The sequence below is a fragment of the Protomyctophum bolini genome (genome assembly GCF_963924005.1).
Source record: "Protomyctophum bolini genome assembly, chromosome: 16".
Classification (NCBI taxonomy): Eukaryota; Metazoa; Chordata; class Actinopteri; order Myctophiformes; family Myctophidae; genus Protomyctophum; species Protomyctophum bolini.
In genome coordinates, this window is record NC_137877.1 from 42,097,127 (window position 1) to 42,118,312 (window position 21,186).

The window sequence follows — 21,186 nt, forward strand, 5'->3', positions numbered from 1 at the left end:
TCTATTTTATACTTGTATACTTATTCAGAAGTACTTGCAACGCATTGTGAGTTTGTAGCTCAATCACGCTAATTCATTGTAGATTCACTTGCAGCAGCATTTCCACATTTTTAATATTGCTGCTTTTACTTGAATAACTCTCTCTTCTCCACCACTGCATAACGAGTTGTCTGAACTGTCACAACATCTCCTGAACATCTCCTGAACATCCCCTTCCTTCCAGGCGCTCCCAGCTACCCGGAGAAGTTCCACTACACGGAGCGCACCAAGAACTCCATCACGCTGGCGTGGAAGCCTCCGCGCAACGACGGCGGCAGCCCCATCGTGGGCTACACGGTGGAGAAGAAGAGGATGGACCAGGAGAAGTTCGAGCCCTGCAACGCCGAGCTCTGCCCCAACCTGACCCTCACCGTGGACGGCCTGGAGGAGGCCTTCAAGTACGAGTTCAGGATCAAGTGCTCCAACCTGCTGGGAGAGAGCCAGCCGTCCATCCCCATGTCGGTCATCATCCAGGATGACGAAAGTACGTATACGACCGCCGGGAGTTAGGGCTTTGACTTCTAGTGATTGTTACTATATAGTAGTACCAACAAGGTCAACTAGTGGATTTACTCGTCGACTAGTTGGATAGTCGACCGGTTTTGACACGTTGGATATATCCCTGCCTCCCCCTCTGCAGTGTCTCCGGAGATCAAGTTGCTGAAGGTGTTCAAGGGAGACTGCATCGTGGTGAAGAAGGGCGAGCCCATCGAGATCCCCGCGGACGTCATGGGTCTGCCCATCCCCAAGGTGGAGTGGAGCAAGGACGACGTCCTGATGGACGCCGCCGAGCCCGCCGCCGCCGAGCCCGCCGACGAGGCCACCGACGCCGACGTAACGAGCCGACTGAAGATCGAGACGGTGGACACCGGCCGGGTGAACTGCAAGACCACCCTGAGCATCCCCTCTGCCAACCGCACCGACAAGGCCGTCTACACCATCACCGCCTCCAACAACATGGGCACGGTCTACCACCATATCACCGTCACGGTGCTGGGTGAGTGGTCTCCTCTCCTCTCCTCTCCTCTCCTCTCCTCTCCTCTCCTCTCCTCTCCTCTCCTCTCCTCTCCTCTCCTCTCCTCTCCTCTCCTCTCTAAATGCATTGCTCTCCTCCCCCCCCCCCCCCCCCCCCCCACAGATCGCCCCACTCCTCCCAGGAACGTGAGGGAGACCAACATCAGGGCGGAGTCCTGCTACCTGAACTGGGAGCCGCCATTGGACAACGGCGGCAGTGAGCTGACCAATTACATCGTAGAGAAGCTGCTGGTGGTGGAGGAGGGCGAGCTGGAGGTGGAGGTGGAGGAGGGAGAGGAAGCGCCTGAAGCGCCTGCTGCCCCCCAGTGGGAGGAGGTCACCAGCACCATCATCGAGAAGAAATTCGGGGTCCGTGTTCCTACTGCTTACTGTTGCTTTGGGTTTAGTTTTAGTCAAAGAGTCATTGAATAAAATTGCCCTTCATATTTTAGTCATGTTAGTCTGACTAAAATGTGTTAGTGTTAGTCTAGTATTAGTCGGCCAAATATCGTTTAGTCGACTACATCTACAGTTAATTTTGTCGACAGAAATATATTTTGGCGGACCTTGATGGTGTCGTAATGACATGATTTTACACAAATCTGTGAGCACTGACCTTGTAGATCTGCTATTTTCAGAGCACAACTAAACATAATATGACTTGCGGGCTGGATCTCTTCTCCACTGGTACCTCCCTAACATGTAGTTCCACTCTCTCTCTCTCTCAGGTGTGGAACCTGGAGACCAACAGGACCTACATGTTCAGGGTGCGCGCCGAGAACCGCTACGGCAAGTCGGAGCCGTGCCTGACGGAGCAGGTGCTCATCAAGGACCCCTTCGGCCTCCCGGGACCCCCCGAGAAGCCCAAGATCTCCGAGCACTCCAAGACCTCCATGACGCTGACGTGGGAGCCCCCGCGCGAGAGCGGAGGCTCCATGGTCACCGGCTACTGGCTGGAGAAGAGGGAGGTGGGCAGCGACTACTGGGCCAAGGTCAACAAGGTCCCCGTCACCAAGAGAGGCATGAAGGGCTGGGAGCTCCAGGTACGTTCATATTAATTATTATGAAATAAACATTATGGGAGCTCCAGGTACGTTTATTCATATTCATTATTATGAAATAAACATTATGGGAGTACCAGGTACGTTTGTTAATATTCATTATTATGAAATAAACAGCATTTATACATTTATTTTTATACATTATTTATGAATTATCATGAAAAATAATCCTTATGGGAGTAGCAGGTCAGCTTCCATCATGAATGTTGAATTATTGACAGAGTGTGAGTTATTGTTATTAAAATGTCATCACCCTCTCCAGGTGACTCGTCTGTTCGAAGGGACAGAGTATGAGTTCAGAGTGGCAGCAGCCAACTCCTCTGGAACCGGCGCCTTCAGCTCACCTTCTGACTCCGCCTTCGCTGTCGACCCAATCAGTGAGTACACATTATCAGTACTAGTAGTACTAGTGTATGTGCTATAATGGATGGGATACATAATACTAGTACTAGGACAATAATAAACACAGGGTCTGAGCCCTTACGGGTCGTGAGGAAATAAAATCAATATAGAGATAGTGTGATGGTGAAAACAGCAGATCCTCAAGATCCCAGCAAGTGAAGTAGATAGGCTATTCTCACCGTTTTGTACAGCCGTAGGCCCTGGTATAGTTACTTCATAATGAACAGCCGTATAGAGCCCGGTATAGTTATACTTCAAAATGTATTTCTGTAATTTTGGATACGTGGGAGACTAAAAATAATTTTGGGGTTTAAGATGAAAAGGTTTGAGAATCACTGATCTAAATTGTAAATTGTAAATGAAATAAATAAAATAAATAAAATAAATAAAATAAATAAAATAAATAAAATAAATAAAATAAATAAAATAAATAAAATAAATAAAATAAATAAAATAAATAAAATAAATAAAATAAATAAAATATATAAAATATATAAAATATATAAAATATATAAAATATATAAAATATATAAAATAAAATAAAATAAATAAAATAAAATAAAATAAAATAAAATAAAATAAAATAAAATAAAATAAAATAAAATAAAATAAATAAAATAAAAGCTGTGTGTGTGTGTGTCCCTCCCAGCTCCCCCCAGCATGCCCGCGGCTCCGACGATCGCGGACAAGAACAAGTACAGCGTGAAGCTGGCGTGGAAGGCCCCCGAGTGGGACGGCGGCAGCCCCATCAAGGGCTACATCATCCACATCCAGGACGAGGGCGCCTCGGACTGGGTCCGCGTCAACGACATGGAGAGCCTGTGCACGGAGACCACCTTCACCATGCCCAGCCTCAAGGAGCTGAAGATCTACCGCTTCAGGATCAGCGCCGTCAACGGCATCGGAGAGTCCGACCCCAGCCCCAAGACGGAGGACGTGGAGGTGGTGGACATTCACAGTGAGTGGGATTTTTTAATTTTTTAATTAACCCGTTCTGACCTGAGATCAGATTCATACGAGGTTTCCACTGGACACACACTGGTCTGATTAACCCATTCTGACCTGAGATCAGATTCTATAAATGTCAGTCGTTCTTCGATTTTTCAAAAATAGCAGACCTACAAGCTCGTAGCGCGCCACTCGGTGGCGCGCTATGAGCTTGTAGATCTGCTATTTTTCAATAGCTAAAGCACAACATGATGCTAACACCAAAATGTGTTCCCGTTCAGAATGGGTTAACAATGTTATTAAAGCTATGCTTCATCATACCCGGAGGTTATGATGCGGGAACGGCGACTGAGTGGCAAAGCCCCGTAGATCCACACAGAAAAGTCCTATATCTGATTGACAACCCATAAATCCACACAGAAAAAGTCCTATATCTGATTGACAACCCATAAATCCACACAGAAAAGTCCTATCTTGATTGACAGCCCTGGATACATCCACACAGAAAAAGTCCTATATCTGATTGACAGCCCATAAATCCACACAGAAAAAGTCCTATATCTGATTGACAACCCATAAATCCACACAGAAAAAGTCCTATATCTGATTGACAGCCCTGGATACATCCACACAGAAAAGTCCTATATCTGATTGACAGCCCATACACCCAAACAGAAACGTCTGATTGTATTAAAAAACTCACCAACATTGCAGCTTGAATTATCCTCTTTCTATGTGCAAGGGACCCACACCTTAACACTGACCACTTGCCTTAACACTGACGTTGTCTCCTCCCCCTCCAGCCGAACCAAAGCTCAGCCTGGGCATGATGGCCGACGACCTGCTGTTCGTCAGAGCCGGAGAACCGTTCAAGATCCCCGTGATCGTGGAGGGCCGCCCCGCCCCCAAGGTCACCTGGGACTTCTACGGCAAGGCCCCGACGGAGAGGAAGAACAAGCTGCACCAGCTGCCCATCGACTGCCAGGTCAGAACGCCAGACGTTTAGACGTCAGCGAGCGTGTATAGAGTATAGACGCAGCAGCGGCAGCTGTTGGCCATGTAGTGTCTAATTTTCACAGCAGATTTATGATGTCATCTTAGTCGTAGTCTTTTGAATGAAATTGTCTAGTTTTAAAAGGTAGTCGATGGTTGTAAATGGGGGTGAAATAAAGCCTCATTGAAAAGCAGTCGGTGCTATAGTAATAGTCCTGTGTTGTGGTTCCCATAGAGCTAGTAATAATCCTGTGTTGTGGTTCCCATAGATTGAGAGCACAGACTCCTCGTCCGTGGTGAGCTTCCCCGTGGCCATACGGACTCACTCCGGTCGCTACACCATCCAAGCCAAGAACAAGACTGGCTCGAAGCACATCAACGTCTTCGTCACAGTCCTCGGTGCGTAAACACTCACTCACGCACACACACACTCATTGTTAACTTTGCCATTACAGACCAGTGGCGTAACGTCATGGTGATACTATAGGCAAGTGTTTTAGTTTGAAGTCTGACCGTGTCACTGTGTCCCGTCCTCCAGACGTCCCTGGGGCTCCCAAGGAGCTGAGGGTGACGGACGTCACCAGGAGCACCATGAGGCTGATCTGGAAGCTCCCCGACACAGACGGAGGAGAGCGCATCAAGACCTACTACATCGAGAAGAGATGTGTGACTGACAAGGCCTGGACCATAGTAAGATCACCCCACAGCACTTTACATCAAATATGACAAGGTCTGGAGCATAGGAAGATCACACCACAGCACTTTACATCAAATATATGACAAGGCCTGGAGCATAGTAAGATCACACCACAGCACTTTACATCACATATGTGACAAGGCCTGGACCATAGTAAGATCACACCACAGCACTTTACATCAAATATATGACAAGGCCTGGAGCATAGTAAGATCACACCACAGCACTTTACATCAAATATATGACAAGGCCTGGACCATAGTAAGATCACACCACAGCACTTTACATCACATATGACAAGGCCTGGAGCATAGGAAGATCACACCACAGCACTTTACATCACATATATGACAAGGCCTGGACCATAGTAAGATCACACCACAGCACTTTACATCACATATATGACAAGGCCTGGACCATAGTAAGATCACACCACAGCACTTTACATCAAATATATGACAAGGCCTGGAGCATAGTAAGATCACACCACAGCACTTTACATCAAATATATGACAAGGCCTGGACCATAGTAAGATCACACCACAGCACTTTACATCACATATGACAAGGCCTGGAGCATAGGAAGATCACACCACAGCACTTTACATCAAATATATGACAAGGCCTGGACCATAGGAAGATCGCACCAACACATTTCATGAAACTAAATTACAAACGATGTTAGACTGACTGTGAACTGTATAATGTATGAGTGAACATGGATCATGTGAGCTGATGAATGCTGTGTTGTGTTGCTGTCCAGGTGAACGTAGCGTGTGCCAGCCAGGCCTACGTGTGCCCCGGCCTGTTGGAGGGCTCTGAGTATCTGTTCAGGGTCAAGGCCGAGAACAGACTGGGCTTCGGACCGTACGCCCTCACCACAGACCCCGTCAAAGCCAGAGACCCCATCTGTGAGACATACATGACATATTATTACTGAAATATAGTGTATAATATATTTACTGTATATATAGCCCATATTGAAAGGGTTTCTATACATTTTTTCACAGCAGTCAACTAAACATGCCTCTCCTCTCCTCTCCTCTCCTCTCCTCTCCTCTCCTCTCCTCTCCTCTCCTCTCCTCTCCTCTCCTCTCCTCTCCTCTCCTCTCCTCTCCTCTCCTCTCCTCTCCTCTCCCCTTTTCCTCTCCTCTCCTCCTCCAGACATACCCGACCCTCCCACCCATGTGAAGATCAACCTGGTGACCAAGAGCACGGTGACCCTGACCTGGGAGGCCCCCAAGAACAACGGCGGCTCTCCGGTCTCTCACTACGTGATCGAGAGGCTGTGCTGGGACCCCAGCGCCAAGCAGAAGGAGACATGGAAGCTGTGCAACAAGAGGAACGTAGAGGAGCTCACCTTCATCGTGGAGGAACTGAAGGAGGTCAGTCTGGTGGTCATTATTATTATAATTACCAACCAACATCCGCACTTTAGAAAGTGCTACACTACATGGTGTCCCCCCGACTCACGATCTCATTTGGGGGCCTTAAGACTCTGACCTGTTTTTGGGGTGGTCCCCAGATGACGGTTAAATTAACCACTGCTGCCGCATATATCTTGAAGTTATGAAGAATTGAATGTGTGAAACATATTTAAACGTGCCGTCATCATTGCCAGGGAGGAGAGTACGAGTTCCGAGTGAAGGCCGTGAACGAGGCGGGACCCAGCAGGCCCTCGGCCACCGCTGGACCATTGGTCATCAAGGACCAGACCTGTGAGTATGACTGAACACATTTTGGCTCCACCAATCATAAATAAACTGTGTGAACATTTTAGTAACCCCGTTATGGTCAAATCCACTGCCCCACGGCTCCTCACTCTCCTCTCTTCCCCATCTCCCACCAGGCGCTCCAACCATCTTGGCGCGTGACGCCATCGAGGGCGAGGAGGAATGCGACGTCAGCGTGGTGGCTAAGATCAGCGGCTGTCCCTTCCCGACGCTCAGCTGGCAGAAGGCGTCTCTGGCCAAGCCGGAGGTGAAGACGGCGGTCCAGTACGACCAGCACATGAACAAGCTGGTGACGCACGACAAGTGCACGCTGCTGGTGCACCACGCCACGCGCGAGGACAACGCCATCTACACCCTGACGGCCACCAACAGCCTGGGGACCGCCTCCAAGGACATCAAACTCACCGTGCTCGGTCAGCAAAACAAAAAGAAATATCAGTTTGCCGTCGCTACCGTTGGCCAGAAATCTCGTATCTTCAGATAGCCCTACTTCGTGTACTTCGAGTACGCACAGAGAAACTGTGGCCGATCTACAAACTCAGATTTTCCGGATTGTAGATTGTCATTTCATAGATAGTGAAATTGTCTATGTGGGTTTTTATTATGAACCCATAATTCAACACAAGTAAACACACAAGACACGCCATGAATTATAAATGAATACTTTGTGACTAAATGAGGTCTACATTCGTACATTTCCTGAATAGGAACAGTTTCAAACAGTTTCGACGGTTTCCACCTGTGATACAGTTTCATTCCCGGTTAGTTTCTGATCCAATAAAATGACTCCCTCCCCCCCAGGTCCCCCCGGGCCATGCGTGGGACCCGTGGTCCTGACGGAGGTGTTCGCCGACAGGATCGGCCTGTCGTGGAAGGCGCCCAAGGACGACGGCGGCTCCAAGATCACCAACTACGTGGTGGAGAAGCGCGAGGAGAACCGCAAGTCGTGGGTGCACGTGTCCGACGACCCCAAGGAGTGTGCGTACCTGGTGACGCGCCTCACCGAGGGCCACGAGTACGAGTTCCGCGTGATGGCGCAGAACAAGTTCGGCACGGGACCCGGCATCATCAGCCCGTCCGAGAAGGCCCGCAACCTCTTCAGTGAGTTCAGCAGCAGCCCAGTGGCACCAACATGACATTTACATTTTAAATCGTCCAAAGTTGAAATCATGTCCGTTTGCCTTTTTTAGGCTTTGTAAACAAACTGCACAAGGCAGATAATGTCAAATAACTCTATCAAATTAAATAATGCGGCCGAAAGCAGGCCATGTATTATAAAATGATTGTATACTTATTTACTGTATGAATAACATACCGAAAATAGACATGCTCACGGCAAAGCATTGTGAGCTATACCGGTATTTCCGCTATTCGTTTGAAAGTGGATATGAACATTTCTCAAACCAAAATACGGAGCCTACTGGGGCCTAGATATGAAGTTGTAGCTAAAGTTTTCAAATAATTGTCTCTGAGGTGTGGAGTCCAAAGTACAATGTAATAATCAAGTTCAGCAGTGAATGCGCTTAGTTACTCTAACACATGCTTGTGTTGTGTTCTTCTCTCTCTCTCTCTCTCCCTCCCTCCCTCCAGCGGTCCCCGGGCAGCCTGAGAAGCCCGTCATCACGGAGGTGTGTCTGGAGTCCATGACGGTCAACTGGGACGAGCCCAAGTACAACGGCGGCTCCGACGTCACCACCTACATCATCGAGAAGAAGGAGACCAGCAGCAAGCGCTGGGCCAAGGTGAGCAAGGAGCCCATCCGGGCGCTGCCCATCGGAAACAACTACGACGTCTTCGGCCTGCTGCCGCTCGCCGTCTACCACTTCAGAGTGACCGCCGCCAACGCCGCCGGCTGCGGCCTGCCCAGCGTGCCCTCTGACGCCGTGGTCTGCAGAGACCCCATCGGTAAGACCCCTTCACTTTATAGACAACGCCACTTAAACATGTAGATGGCAAACTATTACAGGTAGTGTAAAGTGGTGTGTTTGGTTAAAACAAATGGACTTGGCAGTCTGTTACTGTGGTAGTCTGTTACTGTGGTAGTCTGTTACTGTGGTATTCTGTTACTGAGGTAGTCTGTTACTGTGCAATAACTGGAAATGACTTAATTAATTGCTTTCGTATTACAAACAGAGTTTCTTAATCTAATCATTCATTAATGTGTCCGTACTTCCAGAGCCCCCCGGCCCCCCGGCACCCAAGGTCATTGACTGGACACGGTCCACGGTGGAGCTGGAGTGGCTCCCCCCGGTGGTGGACGGAGGCTCCAAGGTCACCGGCTATTTTGTGGAGTACAAGGAGGTGAACAAGGAGGAGGAGGAGCAGAAGGCACAGCGGTTTGCGCTGATGGGCCCCGAGGAGCCAGAGGAGAAGCCGGAGGGCGAGGCCGAGGTCGAGGAGTGGGAGAAGGTCAGCCAGCCGTTTCTAAACCATTTACAGTAAACTAATCTGTTAAAGGAGAATCATTACCGTGATCTGATTTGATTCATGTTTGACTCTAATAGAAACATGTTCTTGTTCTCAGGCCAAAGATAACGAGATCAGAGGAACCAAGTTTGTGGTTGCGGAGCTGAAGGAAGGAGGTCTGTACCGCTTCCGGGTCAGAGCCGTCAATGTGGCCGGAGTGGGAGAACCCGGAGACGTGGCCGACATGATCGAATGCAAAGACAGGACCAGTAAGACCCACTGTCTCCCTCTGTCCCCCTCTGTCCCCCACTGTCCCCCTCTGTCTCCCTCTGTCTCCCTCTGTCTCCCTCTGTCCCCCTCTGTCTCCCTCTGTCTCCCTCTGTCTCCCTCTGTCCCCCTCTGTCTCCCTCTGTCTCCCTCTGTCTCCCTCTGTCCCCCTCTGTCCCCCTCTGTCTCCCTCTGTCCCCCTCTGTCTCCCTCTGTCCCCCTCTGTCCCCCTCTGTCTCCCTCTGTCTCCCTCTGTCTCCCTCTGTCCCCCTCTGTCCCCCTCTGTCCCCCTCTGTCTCCCTCTGTCTCCCTCTGTCCCCCTCTGTCTCCCTCTGTCCCCCTCTGTCTCCCTCTGTCCCCCTCTGTCTGCTGTCCCTCTCAAACCCAAAGTTCTATATTTCTTTATATTCATGGCAACCTCTCGACCTCCCCTCCAGTTCCTCCCGAGATGGACCTGGACGCGTCCGTGAAGGAGAAGATGGTGCTCCACGCCGGAGCGACCATCCGCATCATCGCCTACGTCTCGGGCAAGCCGGCGCCCACCATCACCTGGGCCCGCGACGACGCAGAGGTGCCCGCGGAGGCCAAGGTGGAGAAGACGGGCATCTCCAACTCTCTGGTGATCAAGAACTGCGTGCGCGCGCACCAGGGCATGTACACGCTGAGCGCCAAGAACGAGGGAGGAGAGAGGAAGAAGGTCATCATCGTGGAGGTCCTGGGTAAGATGGAAACCGTGGCAGTGTGACAATATAGTTGTGTGGTTTAGACGTTTAATAAGAAAACACACTCGAATGTCCAAATACAGTGTGCTTCTGACGCCAGAAGTACAACGAAAGAAGACATTCCAAAAGGAAGTTTAAAAAGCCTTTATTGAGTGGCTTTTCCTTATTAGACTTCTGAACAAGTGCAATACCCCCTAACCTTTATCCCTATATATCCCTTTTTTTAAAGCATTCCTTTTAAGTAGTGGATTAGAAGCCAGTGAAACCACATTGCGTTATCTTATGCATTTTATGTATCTGCTGAATGACAATAAAGATCTATCTATCTATCTATCTATCTATCTATCTATCTATCTATCTATCTATCTATCTATCTATCTATCTATCTATCTATCTATCTATCTATCTATCTATCTAATCAGAAATATTAAAAACAAGACGTTATAAAAAAAGAGATGCGACCAATGTGAAGGGAATATCACCTTACCCTCTGTGCGTCCCCCCTCCTCCTCCTCTCCTCCAGACGTGCCCGGGCCCGTGGGCCTGCCGTTCGCCGGCGAGGCGCTGACCCTGGACTCCTGCAAGCTGACCTGGTCGTCCCCAGAGGACAACGGCGGCTCGGCCATCACCAACTACATCATCGAGAAGAGGGTGTCCGACCGCATGGGCTGGACGTCCGTGTCCTACACGGTGACGCGCAACAACGCCGTGGTGCAGGGCCTCATCGACGGCAAGGGATACTTCTTCAGGATCGCCGCGGAGAACATCATCGGCATGGGGCCCTTCATCGAGACGGAGAGCATGGTGCTCATCACCGACCCAACCTGTACGGACTTTATTATTATTAGTATTGTTATTATTATGTGTCATGAATCTGTATTATTATTGTTAAAATTTTATCCCACCATTTTGTAACCCTTTTTTCCCCACCCGGTGCCTATTGCTATACTCTCCCTCTGCGAACCTGGGGAGAGCCCCGAACTGAGCTTGCGTCATGAATTCAAACCTAGACATTTTTCATCATTGGGGATGCATCGATGTATTGTTTGCTCTTCCTCACTTTCTCTCTCCTCCTCCTCCTCCTCCTCCTCCTCCTCCTCCTCCTCCTCCTCCTCCTCCTCCTCCTCCTCCCAGCTGTCCCCGAGCGCCCCGAGGACCTCGAGGTGACGGCCATCACCAAGGAGTCCGTGACGGTGTCCTGGAGACCGCCCAAGTACGACGGCGGCTGCGAGGTCACCGGCTACGTCCTGGAGGCCCGCCTCCTGGGCAAGGACCACTTCAGCCGCGTGGGCGCCGACAGCGCCCTGCTGGAGAAGACCTTCGCGCACACCGGCCTGAAGGAGGGCTCCAGCTACGAGTTCAGAGCCGCCGCCGTCAACGTCATTGGACAGGGACGCTTCTGCTTCGCCACCAAACCCGTCCAGTGCAGAGACGAGTTCGGTGAGTTCTGACCCACAATTAAACCGTTGTCTGTTAGTGTGGAGGAGGAAGGAGGTGCCATGTGTATCCTTAACCCATTCTGACCTGAGATCAGATTCATACGAGGTTTCCACTGGACTGCACACACTGGTCTGATTAACCCATTCTGACCTGAGATCAGATTCTAAAAAATGTCAGTCGTTCTTCGATTTTTCAAAAATAGCTAAAGCATGACATGACGCTAACACCAAAAGGGGTTCCCGGTCAGAATGGGTTAAGTGAACATGAACTGTCAACCCCGTTATATTTGTTTCCTGTTAAAAATTCATTGTAATTTGTGGATTCAAATAAAGAACTAACATTTGTGTGTGTGTGTGTGTGTGTGTGTGTGTGTGTGTGTGTGTGTGTGTGTGTGTGTGTGTGTGTGTGTGTGTGTCCTTCAGAACCGCCCACCCTGGACCTGGACTTCAGGGACCGGCTGGTGGTCAAGGTCGGGGACATGTGCGTCCTGGCCGGACGCTACACGGGCAAGCCCGCGCCCGCCCTCGCGTGGACCAAGAACGAGGAGGAGCTGGTGACGGACGAGGAGCTGACCACCAGCCAGACAGCCAGCACCCTGAGCCTGACCGTCAGCAAGGTGAAGAGAGAGCACAGCGGCAACTACCTGCTGACCGTGGAGAACGCCGCGGGAACGCGCAAAGGAATGTGTACGCTGACCGTAGTTGGTGAGTTGGCACACCTATTCATCTCTCTATTTACTGACTGGTTGGTGAGTGGCACACCTGTTTATCTCTCTATTTACTGACTGGTTGATGAGTGGCACACCTATTCATCTCTCTATTTACTGACTGGTTGGTGAGTGGCACACCTGTTTATCTCTCTATTTACTGACTGGTTGGTGAGTGGCACACCTATTCATCTCTCTATTTACTGACTGGTTGGTGAGTGGCACACCTATTCATCTGTCTATTTACTGACTGGTTGGTGAGTGGCACACTTATTATCTATATATCTATCCATCCAGCCCTATGGAATTTATGGACTGCGTGTGCATGAAATAAAACACATTTAAAATATTGATCTGACGCTCATATTAACCTTAGGAAGATCATATTTAACATCAGTCATAATAATATTGGCCGCCAAGTCTATTGACTTTCAATGTTTGTTTAAACCACTTCATAGCACTTTATACAAATATCCCCAGGCGTCCCTCACTAAAAAAACTGGAGTATGTTTTCATGGTCTTAACCTCTGACCCCCCCCCCCCTGTGTGTGTGCAGACCGGCCGCAGCCCCCCGAGGGTCCCGTGGTCTTCGACGAGGTCTACACCAACTCCCTGGTGATCTCGTGGCAGCCGCCCGCGGACGACGGAGGCTGCGCCATCTCCAACTACATAGTGGAGAAGAGAGACACCAACCGAGACCTGTGGATGCCCGTCATCTCCTCCTGCACCAGGACCTCATGCAGGGTAATTAACCGCCGTAGATTTGGACATGAAGGACGTCTTCATTTTTTTAGTTTTAATCATAGGTACTTCTGAGGTGTAATACACCCACATATGAAACTATTTAATCCAGCTACTGTCGTTAACACTGTCGAGGAAGCTCCAGGAACCATCATTTCCACTGCGATGTCGACCACGCCTCTCTTGTTAAAGTGCATGAGACGAGACTTGACACCCTCGAAGACAAGGATTAAGACGGTCCGTTGTTTGTGATTGGTCCTCAGGTTCCCAAGTTGATCGAGGGTCGCGATTACATCATCAGAATCATGGCTCAGAACATCTACGGCATCAGTGAGCCACTGCTGTCTGCCGAGTGCAAGGCCAAAGACATCTTCAGTAAGTATACACTGTCTGCACCCTCCACACCACACAGTTACACTGCTGTCTGCACCCTCCACACCACACAGTTACACTGCTGTCTGCACCCTCCACACCACACGGTTACACTGCTGTCTGCACCCTCCACACCACACAGTTACACTATCATCTTCAGTAAGTATACACCAACTGCCTGCACCCTCCACACCACACAGTTACACTGCTGTCTGCACCCTCCACACCACACAGTTACACTATCATCTTCAGTAAGTATACACCAACTGACTGCACCCTCCACACCACACGGTTACACTGCTGTCTGCACCCTCCACACCACACAGTTACACTGCTGTCTGCACCCTCCACACCACACGGTTACACTGCTGTCTGCACCCTCCACACCACACAGTTACACTATCATCTTCAGTAAGTATACACCAACTGACTGCACCCTCCACACCACACAGTTACACTGCTGTCTGCACCCTCCACACCACACAGTTACACTATCATCTTCAGTAAGTATACACTAACTGACTGCACCCTCCACACCACACTGCTACACTATCCGAGACATCTTCAGTAACTATAAATGTACCCGTTCGTCAGTTTAGACTTCATAGTTATACGTCAGACGTCAGGAGGAGCATAATCAATGCAGAGCACATGAGAATAGCGTTTGCATTTCTCACCGTGTGTCGTGTGGTCACTCTGCCAGAGGTCCCAGACGCCCCCAAGCAGCCCATAGTGCTGGAGGTTTACCACAACAATGCTCTGATCTCCTGGGAGCCCCCCGCCGACGGAGGGAAGCCCATCAGCAGATACATCGTGGAGAGGAAGGAGACCATGGCTACCAGGTACTGTACTCATACTGTACTGTTACTGTACTTTACTGTATTAACAAGATAAATAATGACTAGATTGGATCCATTGGAACACAGGTTCTTTTTTTTGGGACATACACTGACGACGAAATAACATAAATCATAATGTTGCCCTAACGAACCCTCCCCCCCTCCCCCCCCTCTCCAGGTGGGTGGCCTGCAGCACCGAGCGAATCTTCCCCAAGGTGGAATACTCGGTAACTGATCTGCTGCAAGGCTGCGAGTACGAGTTCCGAGTGTGTGCGGAGAACGCGGTGGGCGTGGGAGACCCCAGCCCGCCGTCCAAACCCGTCTTCGCCAAGGACCCTATCGGTGAGACAACTCAAAACCTGTATAAAATATAGAACGTAGATGTTTAGAATGTATGATGATTAACATGTTATTGTGACGTGCGCAGAATAGGTCCAGTTGAACTAAAGCGTTTTTTGGTTTTGTCTCCAGTGAAACCGAGCCCCCCGGTGAGTCCAGAGGCCATCGACAGGTCCAAGGAGTCGGTCACGCTGTCCTGGGGCGTTCCCCTGGACACGGGCAGAGGGAAGATCTTCGGCTACCTGCTGGAGTTCCAGAAAGCAGGAGGCGAGGATTGGGAAAAGGTTAGCGTGCCTAACTAACCGCTGATTCACTTCAATCACTCACAGGGAAATGAAAGAGAGAGCTAGCGGTGCTACTGCTAGCTGACTCGTTGTGTTGTAACTATAGACTCAAATGAAAGAGAGAGCGATGCTACTGCTAGCTGACTCCATGTGTTGGAACTATAGGCATGTAACATTCCACTCAACTCACCATATGATTGCAATTCTAGATTCATGAAAAATATTTTTCACGAAATGACAATACAATTAGCAAATACAGTAGCAAATATCTGAAAACTATATTTTTTCTTTCTCTTTTCTTTCACGCGCCCTCTGCTGTTTGCATAATCAGACCCCAGACTCATGTCAGTTGTTATGTCCAACAGGTGAACCAGACCCCAGACTCATGTCAGGAGACCAAGTTCAAGGTGATCAACCTCGAGGAAGGGTCTCTGTACCGCTTCAGGGTCACGGCCGTCAACGCCGCGGGAGAGTCTGACGCCGCCAACGTCAACCAGCCAATCAGAGCACTGGACAGACTGGGTACAGTACACACGTCATCACTCTTGTCTTGAACTCTTAGTTCAAGACATTACTCTATAAGCCATAATATCTCCACAACTGGTGGGTCAAACTGAACAAGCAATTTGTCAATTTGAAGCTATGATTCCCTCCTGCTTTCACATGACATGAAAAAAAATGAAAATTAATAACAATCCAATGACGGGCTCCCATTCACGGTGGTGGGTCACCTATAAACCTATAATAAAAGTTTCTAACACCATCTTTTCTTGGACGCGCCAACAGAGCCCCCAGAGATGATCCTGGACGCCGCCATGACCCGAGAGATCAAGGCCATGGCCGGGACGCACATCGTGCTGATGGCGGCGATCAAGGGCGCCCCGTTCCCCACCGTCACCTGGAAGAAGAACGAGGAGGACATCCCCCCGCGCGCCGACATCGACACCAGCCTGACGGGAACCAAGCTGGAGATGCGGTTCTGCAACCGCGACGACTGCGGGGACTACACCCTGAACGTGGAGAACCCGGCGGGCTCCAAGACCGCCACCTGCACCGTGCTGGTTCTGGGTAAGTCCTTCAGACTTGCCGCAGCAGGACATAAAATGGCCTCGTTTCAAACTCTCCTGAACGTCAACGCGACATGTTGTGTTGAAAGAATTCGTCATACGCGTAGAAATCCATGTCGTATATACGCCCGCGTCTTCAGTAGCTAAAGAGTGCGGGGTCACGCCCCCCCGGCGGAAATAGCTGATCTACGAGCTCTCAACGAGAGAGCTTGTAGATCCGCTGTTTTCGATATTTTTGTTCAAAAGTGCCCTTTTTAGGGAATTTCATCCCCCGCCACACTCTAACATTCTCTGCACCACGTCCCTATAGTTCTGGGTACGTTGTCAGACCAATCAAGGTGTTTTTTAAACGCGTGGATGTTTTTTTTTTTCCCCCCTGCAGACAAACCCGGCCCCGTCCAGCACCTCCGCGTGTCCGACGTGAGGTGCGACTCGGGCTACCTGTCGTGGAAGGACCCCGAGGACAACGGTGGCTCCCGCATCACCAACTTCGTGGTGGAGAAGAAGGAGGCCTCGGCCACCCAGTGGATCCCCGTGTCCTCCTCGTCCAAGAAGCGCTCCTACATGCTGAAGCACCTCATCGAGGGCTCCTCCATGATGTTCCGCGTGTCCGCCGAGAACGTCTACGGCCGCAGCGAGTTCACGGAGACGCCCAAGGCTGTCAAGTTCATGAACCCCCTCTGTGAGTCAGAGTGTGTGTGTGTATAGTGTGTGTGTGTGTGTGTGTGTGTGTGCGTGCGTGTGTGCGTGCGTGCGTGTGCGCGTGTGTTTGACAAATGTGGACTTTCCCGTGGCTTTACTATAACCTTTTAAATGAATAGATTATAGTCGTATGTATGAAATATTGACCAAAACAAATTTTTGACAAAGGAATTTTTTCTCTAGGATTTTCTATTTTGGAGAGGGGTCCAGCTTTTGGTTTTTCATCCTCGAACCTCTTCTTAAACAAACATAAAATTCCTGTTGACAGTGAATGGAGAATGTTACGTCACGGTGTCTGAGCAAATTAGGCTTAGTAGTGTCTGTTTTATGTCATGACGGGTGTGACCCCCTAAGGACCTCCACCACTATAATAATAATAATACTCTGCCCCCCCACACAGTCCCCCCCGGACCCCCTAAGGACCTCCACCACGTCGACGTGGACAAGACGGAGGTGTGGCTGGAGTGGAACTGGCCCGACCGCAACGGAGGAAGTGACATCACAGGCTTCCTGGTGGAGTACCAGGAGGAAGGGGAGCGCGAGTGGGACGAGTGGGCCGTGGTCAGCATCCCCGAGAGCCACGTGACCGACCTGGAGGAGGGCAAGACCTACCGCTTCAGGGTGCGCGCCGAGAACGCCATCGGCCTGAGCCGGCCCGACACCACGGTGCCCGTGCTGTGCCAGGAGAAACTGGGTGAGAACCCACGCCCACACTGGGATACTTAATATAATATAGGCATCAAATTATACTTAACCCATTTAGTCCTGAGCTCCATTCTACAAAATGTCTTCTAAATCATGATGGTTTTCTGTGTTCAGTGGCTCCCATCCTGGAGGTGGACCTCAAGCTGACCGAGGGCTTCATCGCCAAGGCCGGCACCACCATCAGGATGCCCGCCATCATGAGGGGCATCCCCGTGCCCACCGCCAAGTGGACCATCGAGGGAGAGGAGGTGGTCAGCGAGGACAACATCAAGATCGACACGGACAACTTCTCCACCATCCTGAGCATCAACGAGTGCACCCGCGGCCACTCGGGCAGCTACCTGCTCACCGTGTCCAACCCGGCCGGCTCCAAGTCCGCCGCGCTCAACGTGACGGTCCTGGACGTGCCCGCGGCGCCCATCGGGCCCATTGGCATCCTGGAGGTGACCCCCGAGCACATGGAGATCGAGTGGCGCGCGCCCAAGGACGACGGCGGCAGCCCCGTCACCAGCTACATCGTGGAGAAGAAGGAGTCCAACAAGGAGACGTGGGGAGGCGTGAGCTCCGGCAGCATGGACACGACGCTCAAGATCTCCCGCCTGCAGAAGGGCGTGACGTACGTGGTCCGCGTCCGCGCCGTCAACAAGATGGGCGCCGGCGCGCCCCTGGACAGCACGCCCACGGTGGCGCAGCACACCTTCGAGCCCCCCGCCCACCCCGGCAAGCCCCAGGCGTCGGACATCGCCGAGGACGCCGTGACGGTGGGCTGGACCATGCCGCTGTCCGACGGCGGCAGCCGCATCGCCGGCTACCTGGTGGAGCGGCGCCACAAGGGAGGCAAGTGGATCCGCGTCAACAAGACGCCCTGCAAGGACCTGAAGTACCGCGTGCTCGGCCTCTTCGAGGGCAACGAGTACGAGTTCAGGGTGTTCGCCGAGAACCAAGCCGGCTACAGCGGCGCCTCGCCGCCCTCCGACCTGTGCAAGCCCTGTCGGCCCATCACCATCCCCGGACCCCCCGTCAACCCCAAGGTCAAGGACTACAGCAGTTCCACGGCCGACCTGGTGTGGATAAAGCCGAGCCGGGACGGAGGCAGCCCCGTGCTGGGCTACACCGTGGAGATGAGGAAGGGCGACTCCGAGGAGTGGAAGAACGTGAGGACGGACGACGACCTCATCAAGCAGTGCGCCTACGGCGTGAAGGGCCTGGAGCAGGGCGCCGAGTACCGGTTCCGCGTCCACGCCACCAACATGATCGGAGACGGCGAGACCATCGAGATCCCCGAGGCCATCGTCGCCAACGACATCCTCATCCCGCCCGAGATCGAGATGGCCGCCACGTGCCGCGAGCGCCTCACGGTGCGCGTGGGACACAACATCAACATCATCGGCTTCATCACGGCCAGACCCGACGCCGAGATCCTCTGGTCTAGAGGTAGGAGCTCTTTTTTAAATGTTATTTAATATTCGTTTTATGTCAGTGATGTTCACACTCAATATCAATGTTTACTATCTGTATGTTATATTTAACACCACCTTTTAATATGAATTGGTTGACGTAGCATTACTTTGTGTAACACATTAATAACACTCCTATTATTAGAATTGTTATAATTCACTGTTAATTTTGACCACAGATTCGGACTTAGTCTTTTTTGTTTCAGTCCTATTTCCGTCATCTGAAATTGTTTGGTCTTAGTCTCGTCTTAGTCGACCAAAATATCAAGAGTCTTTTAGTCACACTAACTGGTTCTAATTGTTCTTTCAGGAGAGACGGTGTTCGAGAACAGCAAGAGGATCACGCTGATCCAGAACTTCCCCGCGGTGACCATGAGGATCAAGGAGGCCACGCGCGACGACCACGGCCTCTACTGCCTGAAGGCGAGCAACGAGGGCGGCGAGGCGTCCTGCGTCATCACGGTCAACGTGCTGGACCGCCCGGCCCACTGCCAGAACCTCATGATCACCTACGCCACCAAGGACTCCTGCATGATCAACTGGGAGGCGCCCAAGGACAACGGCGGCTCCGAGATCACCCACTACATCGTGGAGTGCCGCGAGCCCAGCCTCAGCCTCTGGTCCATGGTCTCCTCCGAGTGCACCAACAGCAAGATCAAGGCCAAGCTCATGGAGGGCAAGGAGTACCTGTTCCGCGTCTGCGCCACCAACAAGATGGGCCCCGGCCCCTGCACGGAGACCAAGACGGCCCTGCTGGCCATCGACCCGCTGCAGAAGCCCGGCGAGCCCGAGAAGTTCCGCGTGACGGACGTGGGGAACCACCACGTGCACCTGAAGTGGAGGAAGCCCGACTACGACGGCGGCAGCCCCCACCTCTACTACAACCTGGAGGCCAAGCTGCACAAGGAGGGAGAGGAGTGGGTGGAGCTCAACGACGCGCTGCTCGCCGACACCTTCTACCTGGCCGACAAGCTGCTGGAGAACCAGACCTACACCTTCAGGTAGAGTGGTCTTCACTGGCATTCATTCAGTCTGTCTGTCTGGAGAACCAGACCTACACCTTCAGGTAGAGTGGTCTTCACTGGCATTCATTCATTCAGTCTGTCTGGAGAAGCAGACCTACACCTTCAGGTAGAGTGGTCTTCACTGGCATTCATTCATTCAGTCTGTCTGGAGAAGCAGACCTTTAGGGCGAGGTCGCTTCTCGCCCTCAGGGCATCTTATATTATATTTATGTTACAGTAACTAGTCCTAAATAGTGTGGTTCTTTACCATGTTTCTCTGCCGATACGTCTCCAGGGTCCAGACGAGCAGCGAGGGCGGAGAGAGCGCCTGGGTGAAGGTCGCCGACGTCCTGGTGAAGGAGGAGATCATCAAGCCCGTGGTGGAACTGAAGGTGGCAAACTTGGTCACCGTCAAGGCCGGAGAGTCCGTGAGGATCGAGGCGTCCGTCAAGGGGAAGCCCCAGCCGCTGGTGGTCTGGGTGAAGGACAAGTGCACCGACCCCATCAACCCCCGACTGAGCTACGACAACGGAGAGGACTACTCCAAGTTCCTCCTCACCAAGTCCAAGCGCTCGGACACCGGCAAATACATCGTGACCGCCACCAACTCGGCCGGCACCTTCTCGGGTACGCCACGAGTCATGTTGACATCTTAGCCCCAATGCTGGCACTGCATTGGCTTCACCTCGCGCCTGTTATGCAGTGACTGTGATCCCACGTGATTCATTAGGAGTGCCAATGCATTAGCTCAAACAACTGTGACCCCACTAATCGTCCCGTTCCGTCTCTCTCTCTCTCTCCAGGCTTCGCCAACGTCAACGTGCTGGACGTTCCCGGCGTCGTCAGGAACCTGCGCGTGACGGGCATCGGAGCGGACAAGTGCCGCGTGGTGTGGGACCCCCCGGAGGACGAGGGCGGCTGCGAGGTGGACAGCTACATCCTGGAGAAGTGCGAGACGCGCCGCATGGTGTGGTCCACCTACTCGGCCAGTGTGGTCAACCCCCACTGCAATATTATACGCCTGGTGGAGGGCAACGAGTACATCTTCAGGGTGCGCGCCGAGAACAAGATGGGCACGGGCCTGGCGCTGGAGACCAAGCCCGCCACCATCAGGACCCGCTTCGGCAAGCCCGGGCCCCCCGAGGCCCCCGAGGTCACCAAGGTATGGACACACACACGGGACAGTCGGACACGCACGCACGTACGCATGCGCTCGCACACACGCACAGTGGTGTAAAGTCGTCGAGT

General features: G+C 51.7%; 1 protein-coding gene across 1 annotated transcript in view; it reads left to right on the forward strand.

Annotated features, from left to right (window-relative positions):
- ttn.2 (titin, tandem duplicate 2) overlaps nucleotides 1-21,186 on the forward strand; it is a 251,946-nt gene that overhangs the window by 166,642 nt on the left and 64,118 nt on the right. Inside the window, exons 117-150 of the mRNA XM_080785291.1 lie at nucleotides 224-523; nucleotides 680-1,036; nucleotides 1,178-1,422; nucleotides 1,782-2,096; nucleotides 2,377-2,491; nucleotides 3,166-3,474; nucleotides 4,268-4,449; nucleotides 4,727-4,856; nucleotides 4,996-5,147; nucleotides 5,918-6,065; nucleotides 6,319-6,539; nucleotides 6,776-6,872; nucleotides 7,004-7,300; nucleotides 7,689-7,988; nucleotides 8,478-8,792; nucleotides 9,064-9,296; nucleotides 9,412-9,562; nucleotides 9,998-10,279; nucleotides 10,806-11,108; nucleotides 11,417-11,722; nucleotides 12,145-12,426; nucleotides 12,985-13,172; nucleotides 13,433-13,544; nucleotides 14,245-14,383; nucleotides 14,559-14,722; nucleotides 14,852-15,003; nucleotides 15,369-15,525; nucleotides 15,790-16,071; nucleotides 16,453-16,752; nucleotides 17,173-17,466; nucleotides 17,592-18,911; nucleotides 19,245-19,935; nucleotides 20,234-20,565; nucleotides 20,742-21,100. Coding sequence (XP_080641417.1) covers nucleotides 224-523; nucleotides 680-1,036; nucleotides 1,178-1,422; nucleotides 1,782-2,096; nucleotides 2,377-2,491; nucleotides 3,166-3,474; nucleotides 4,268-4,449; nucleotides 4,727-4,856; nucleotides 4,996-5,147; nucleotides 5,918-6,065; nucleotides 6,319-6,539; nucleotides 6,776-6,872; nucleotides 7,004-7,300; nucleotides 7,689-7,988; nucleotides 8,478-8,792; nucleotides 9,064-9,296; nucleotides 9,412-9,562; nucleotides 9,998-10,279; nucleotides 10,806-11,108; nucleotides 11,417-11,722; nucleotides 12,145-12,426; nucleotides 12,985-13,172; nucleotides 13,433-13,544; nucleotides 14,245-14,383; nucleotides 14,559-14,722; nucleotides 14,852-15,003; nucleotides 15,369-15,525; nucleotides 15,790-16,071; nucleotides 16,453-16,752; nucleotides 17,173-17,466; nucleotides 17,592-18,911; nucleotides 19,245-19,935; nucleotides 20,234-20,565; nucleotides 20,742-21,100 — 9,530 coding nt within the window. The remainder of the gene's footprint in view (nucleotides 1-223; nucleotides 524-679; nucleotides 1,037-1,177; nucleotides 1,423-1,781; nucleotides 2,097-2,376; nucleotides 2,492-3,165; nucleotides 3,475-4,267; nucleotides 4,450-4,726; nucleotides 4,857-4,995; nucleotides 5,148-5,917; nucleotides 6,066-6,318; nucleotides 6,540-6,775; nucleotides 6,873-7,003; nucleotides 7,301-7,688; nucleotides 7,989-8,477; nucleotides 8,793-9,063; nucleotides 9,297-9,411; nucleotides 9,563-9,997; nucleotides 10,280-10,805; nucleotides 11,109-11,416; nucleotides 11,723-12,144; nucleotides 12,427-12,984; nucleotides 13,173-13,432; nucleotides 13,545-14,244; nucleotides 14,384-14,558; nucleotides 14,723-14,851; nucleotides 15,004-15,368; nucleotides 15,526-15,789; nucleotides 16,072-16,452; nucleotides 16,753-17,172; nucleotides 17,467-17,591; nucleotides 18,912-19,244; nucleotides 19,936-20,233; nucleotides 20,566-20,741; nucleotides 21,101-21,186) is intronic.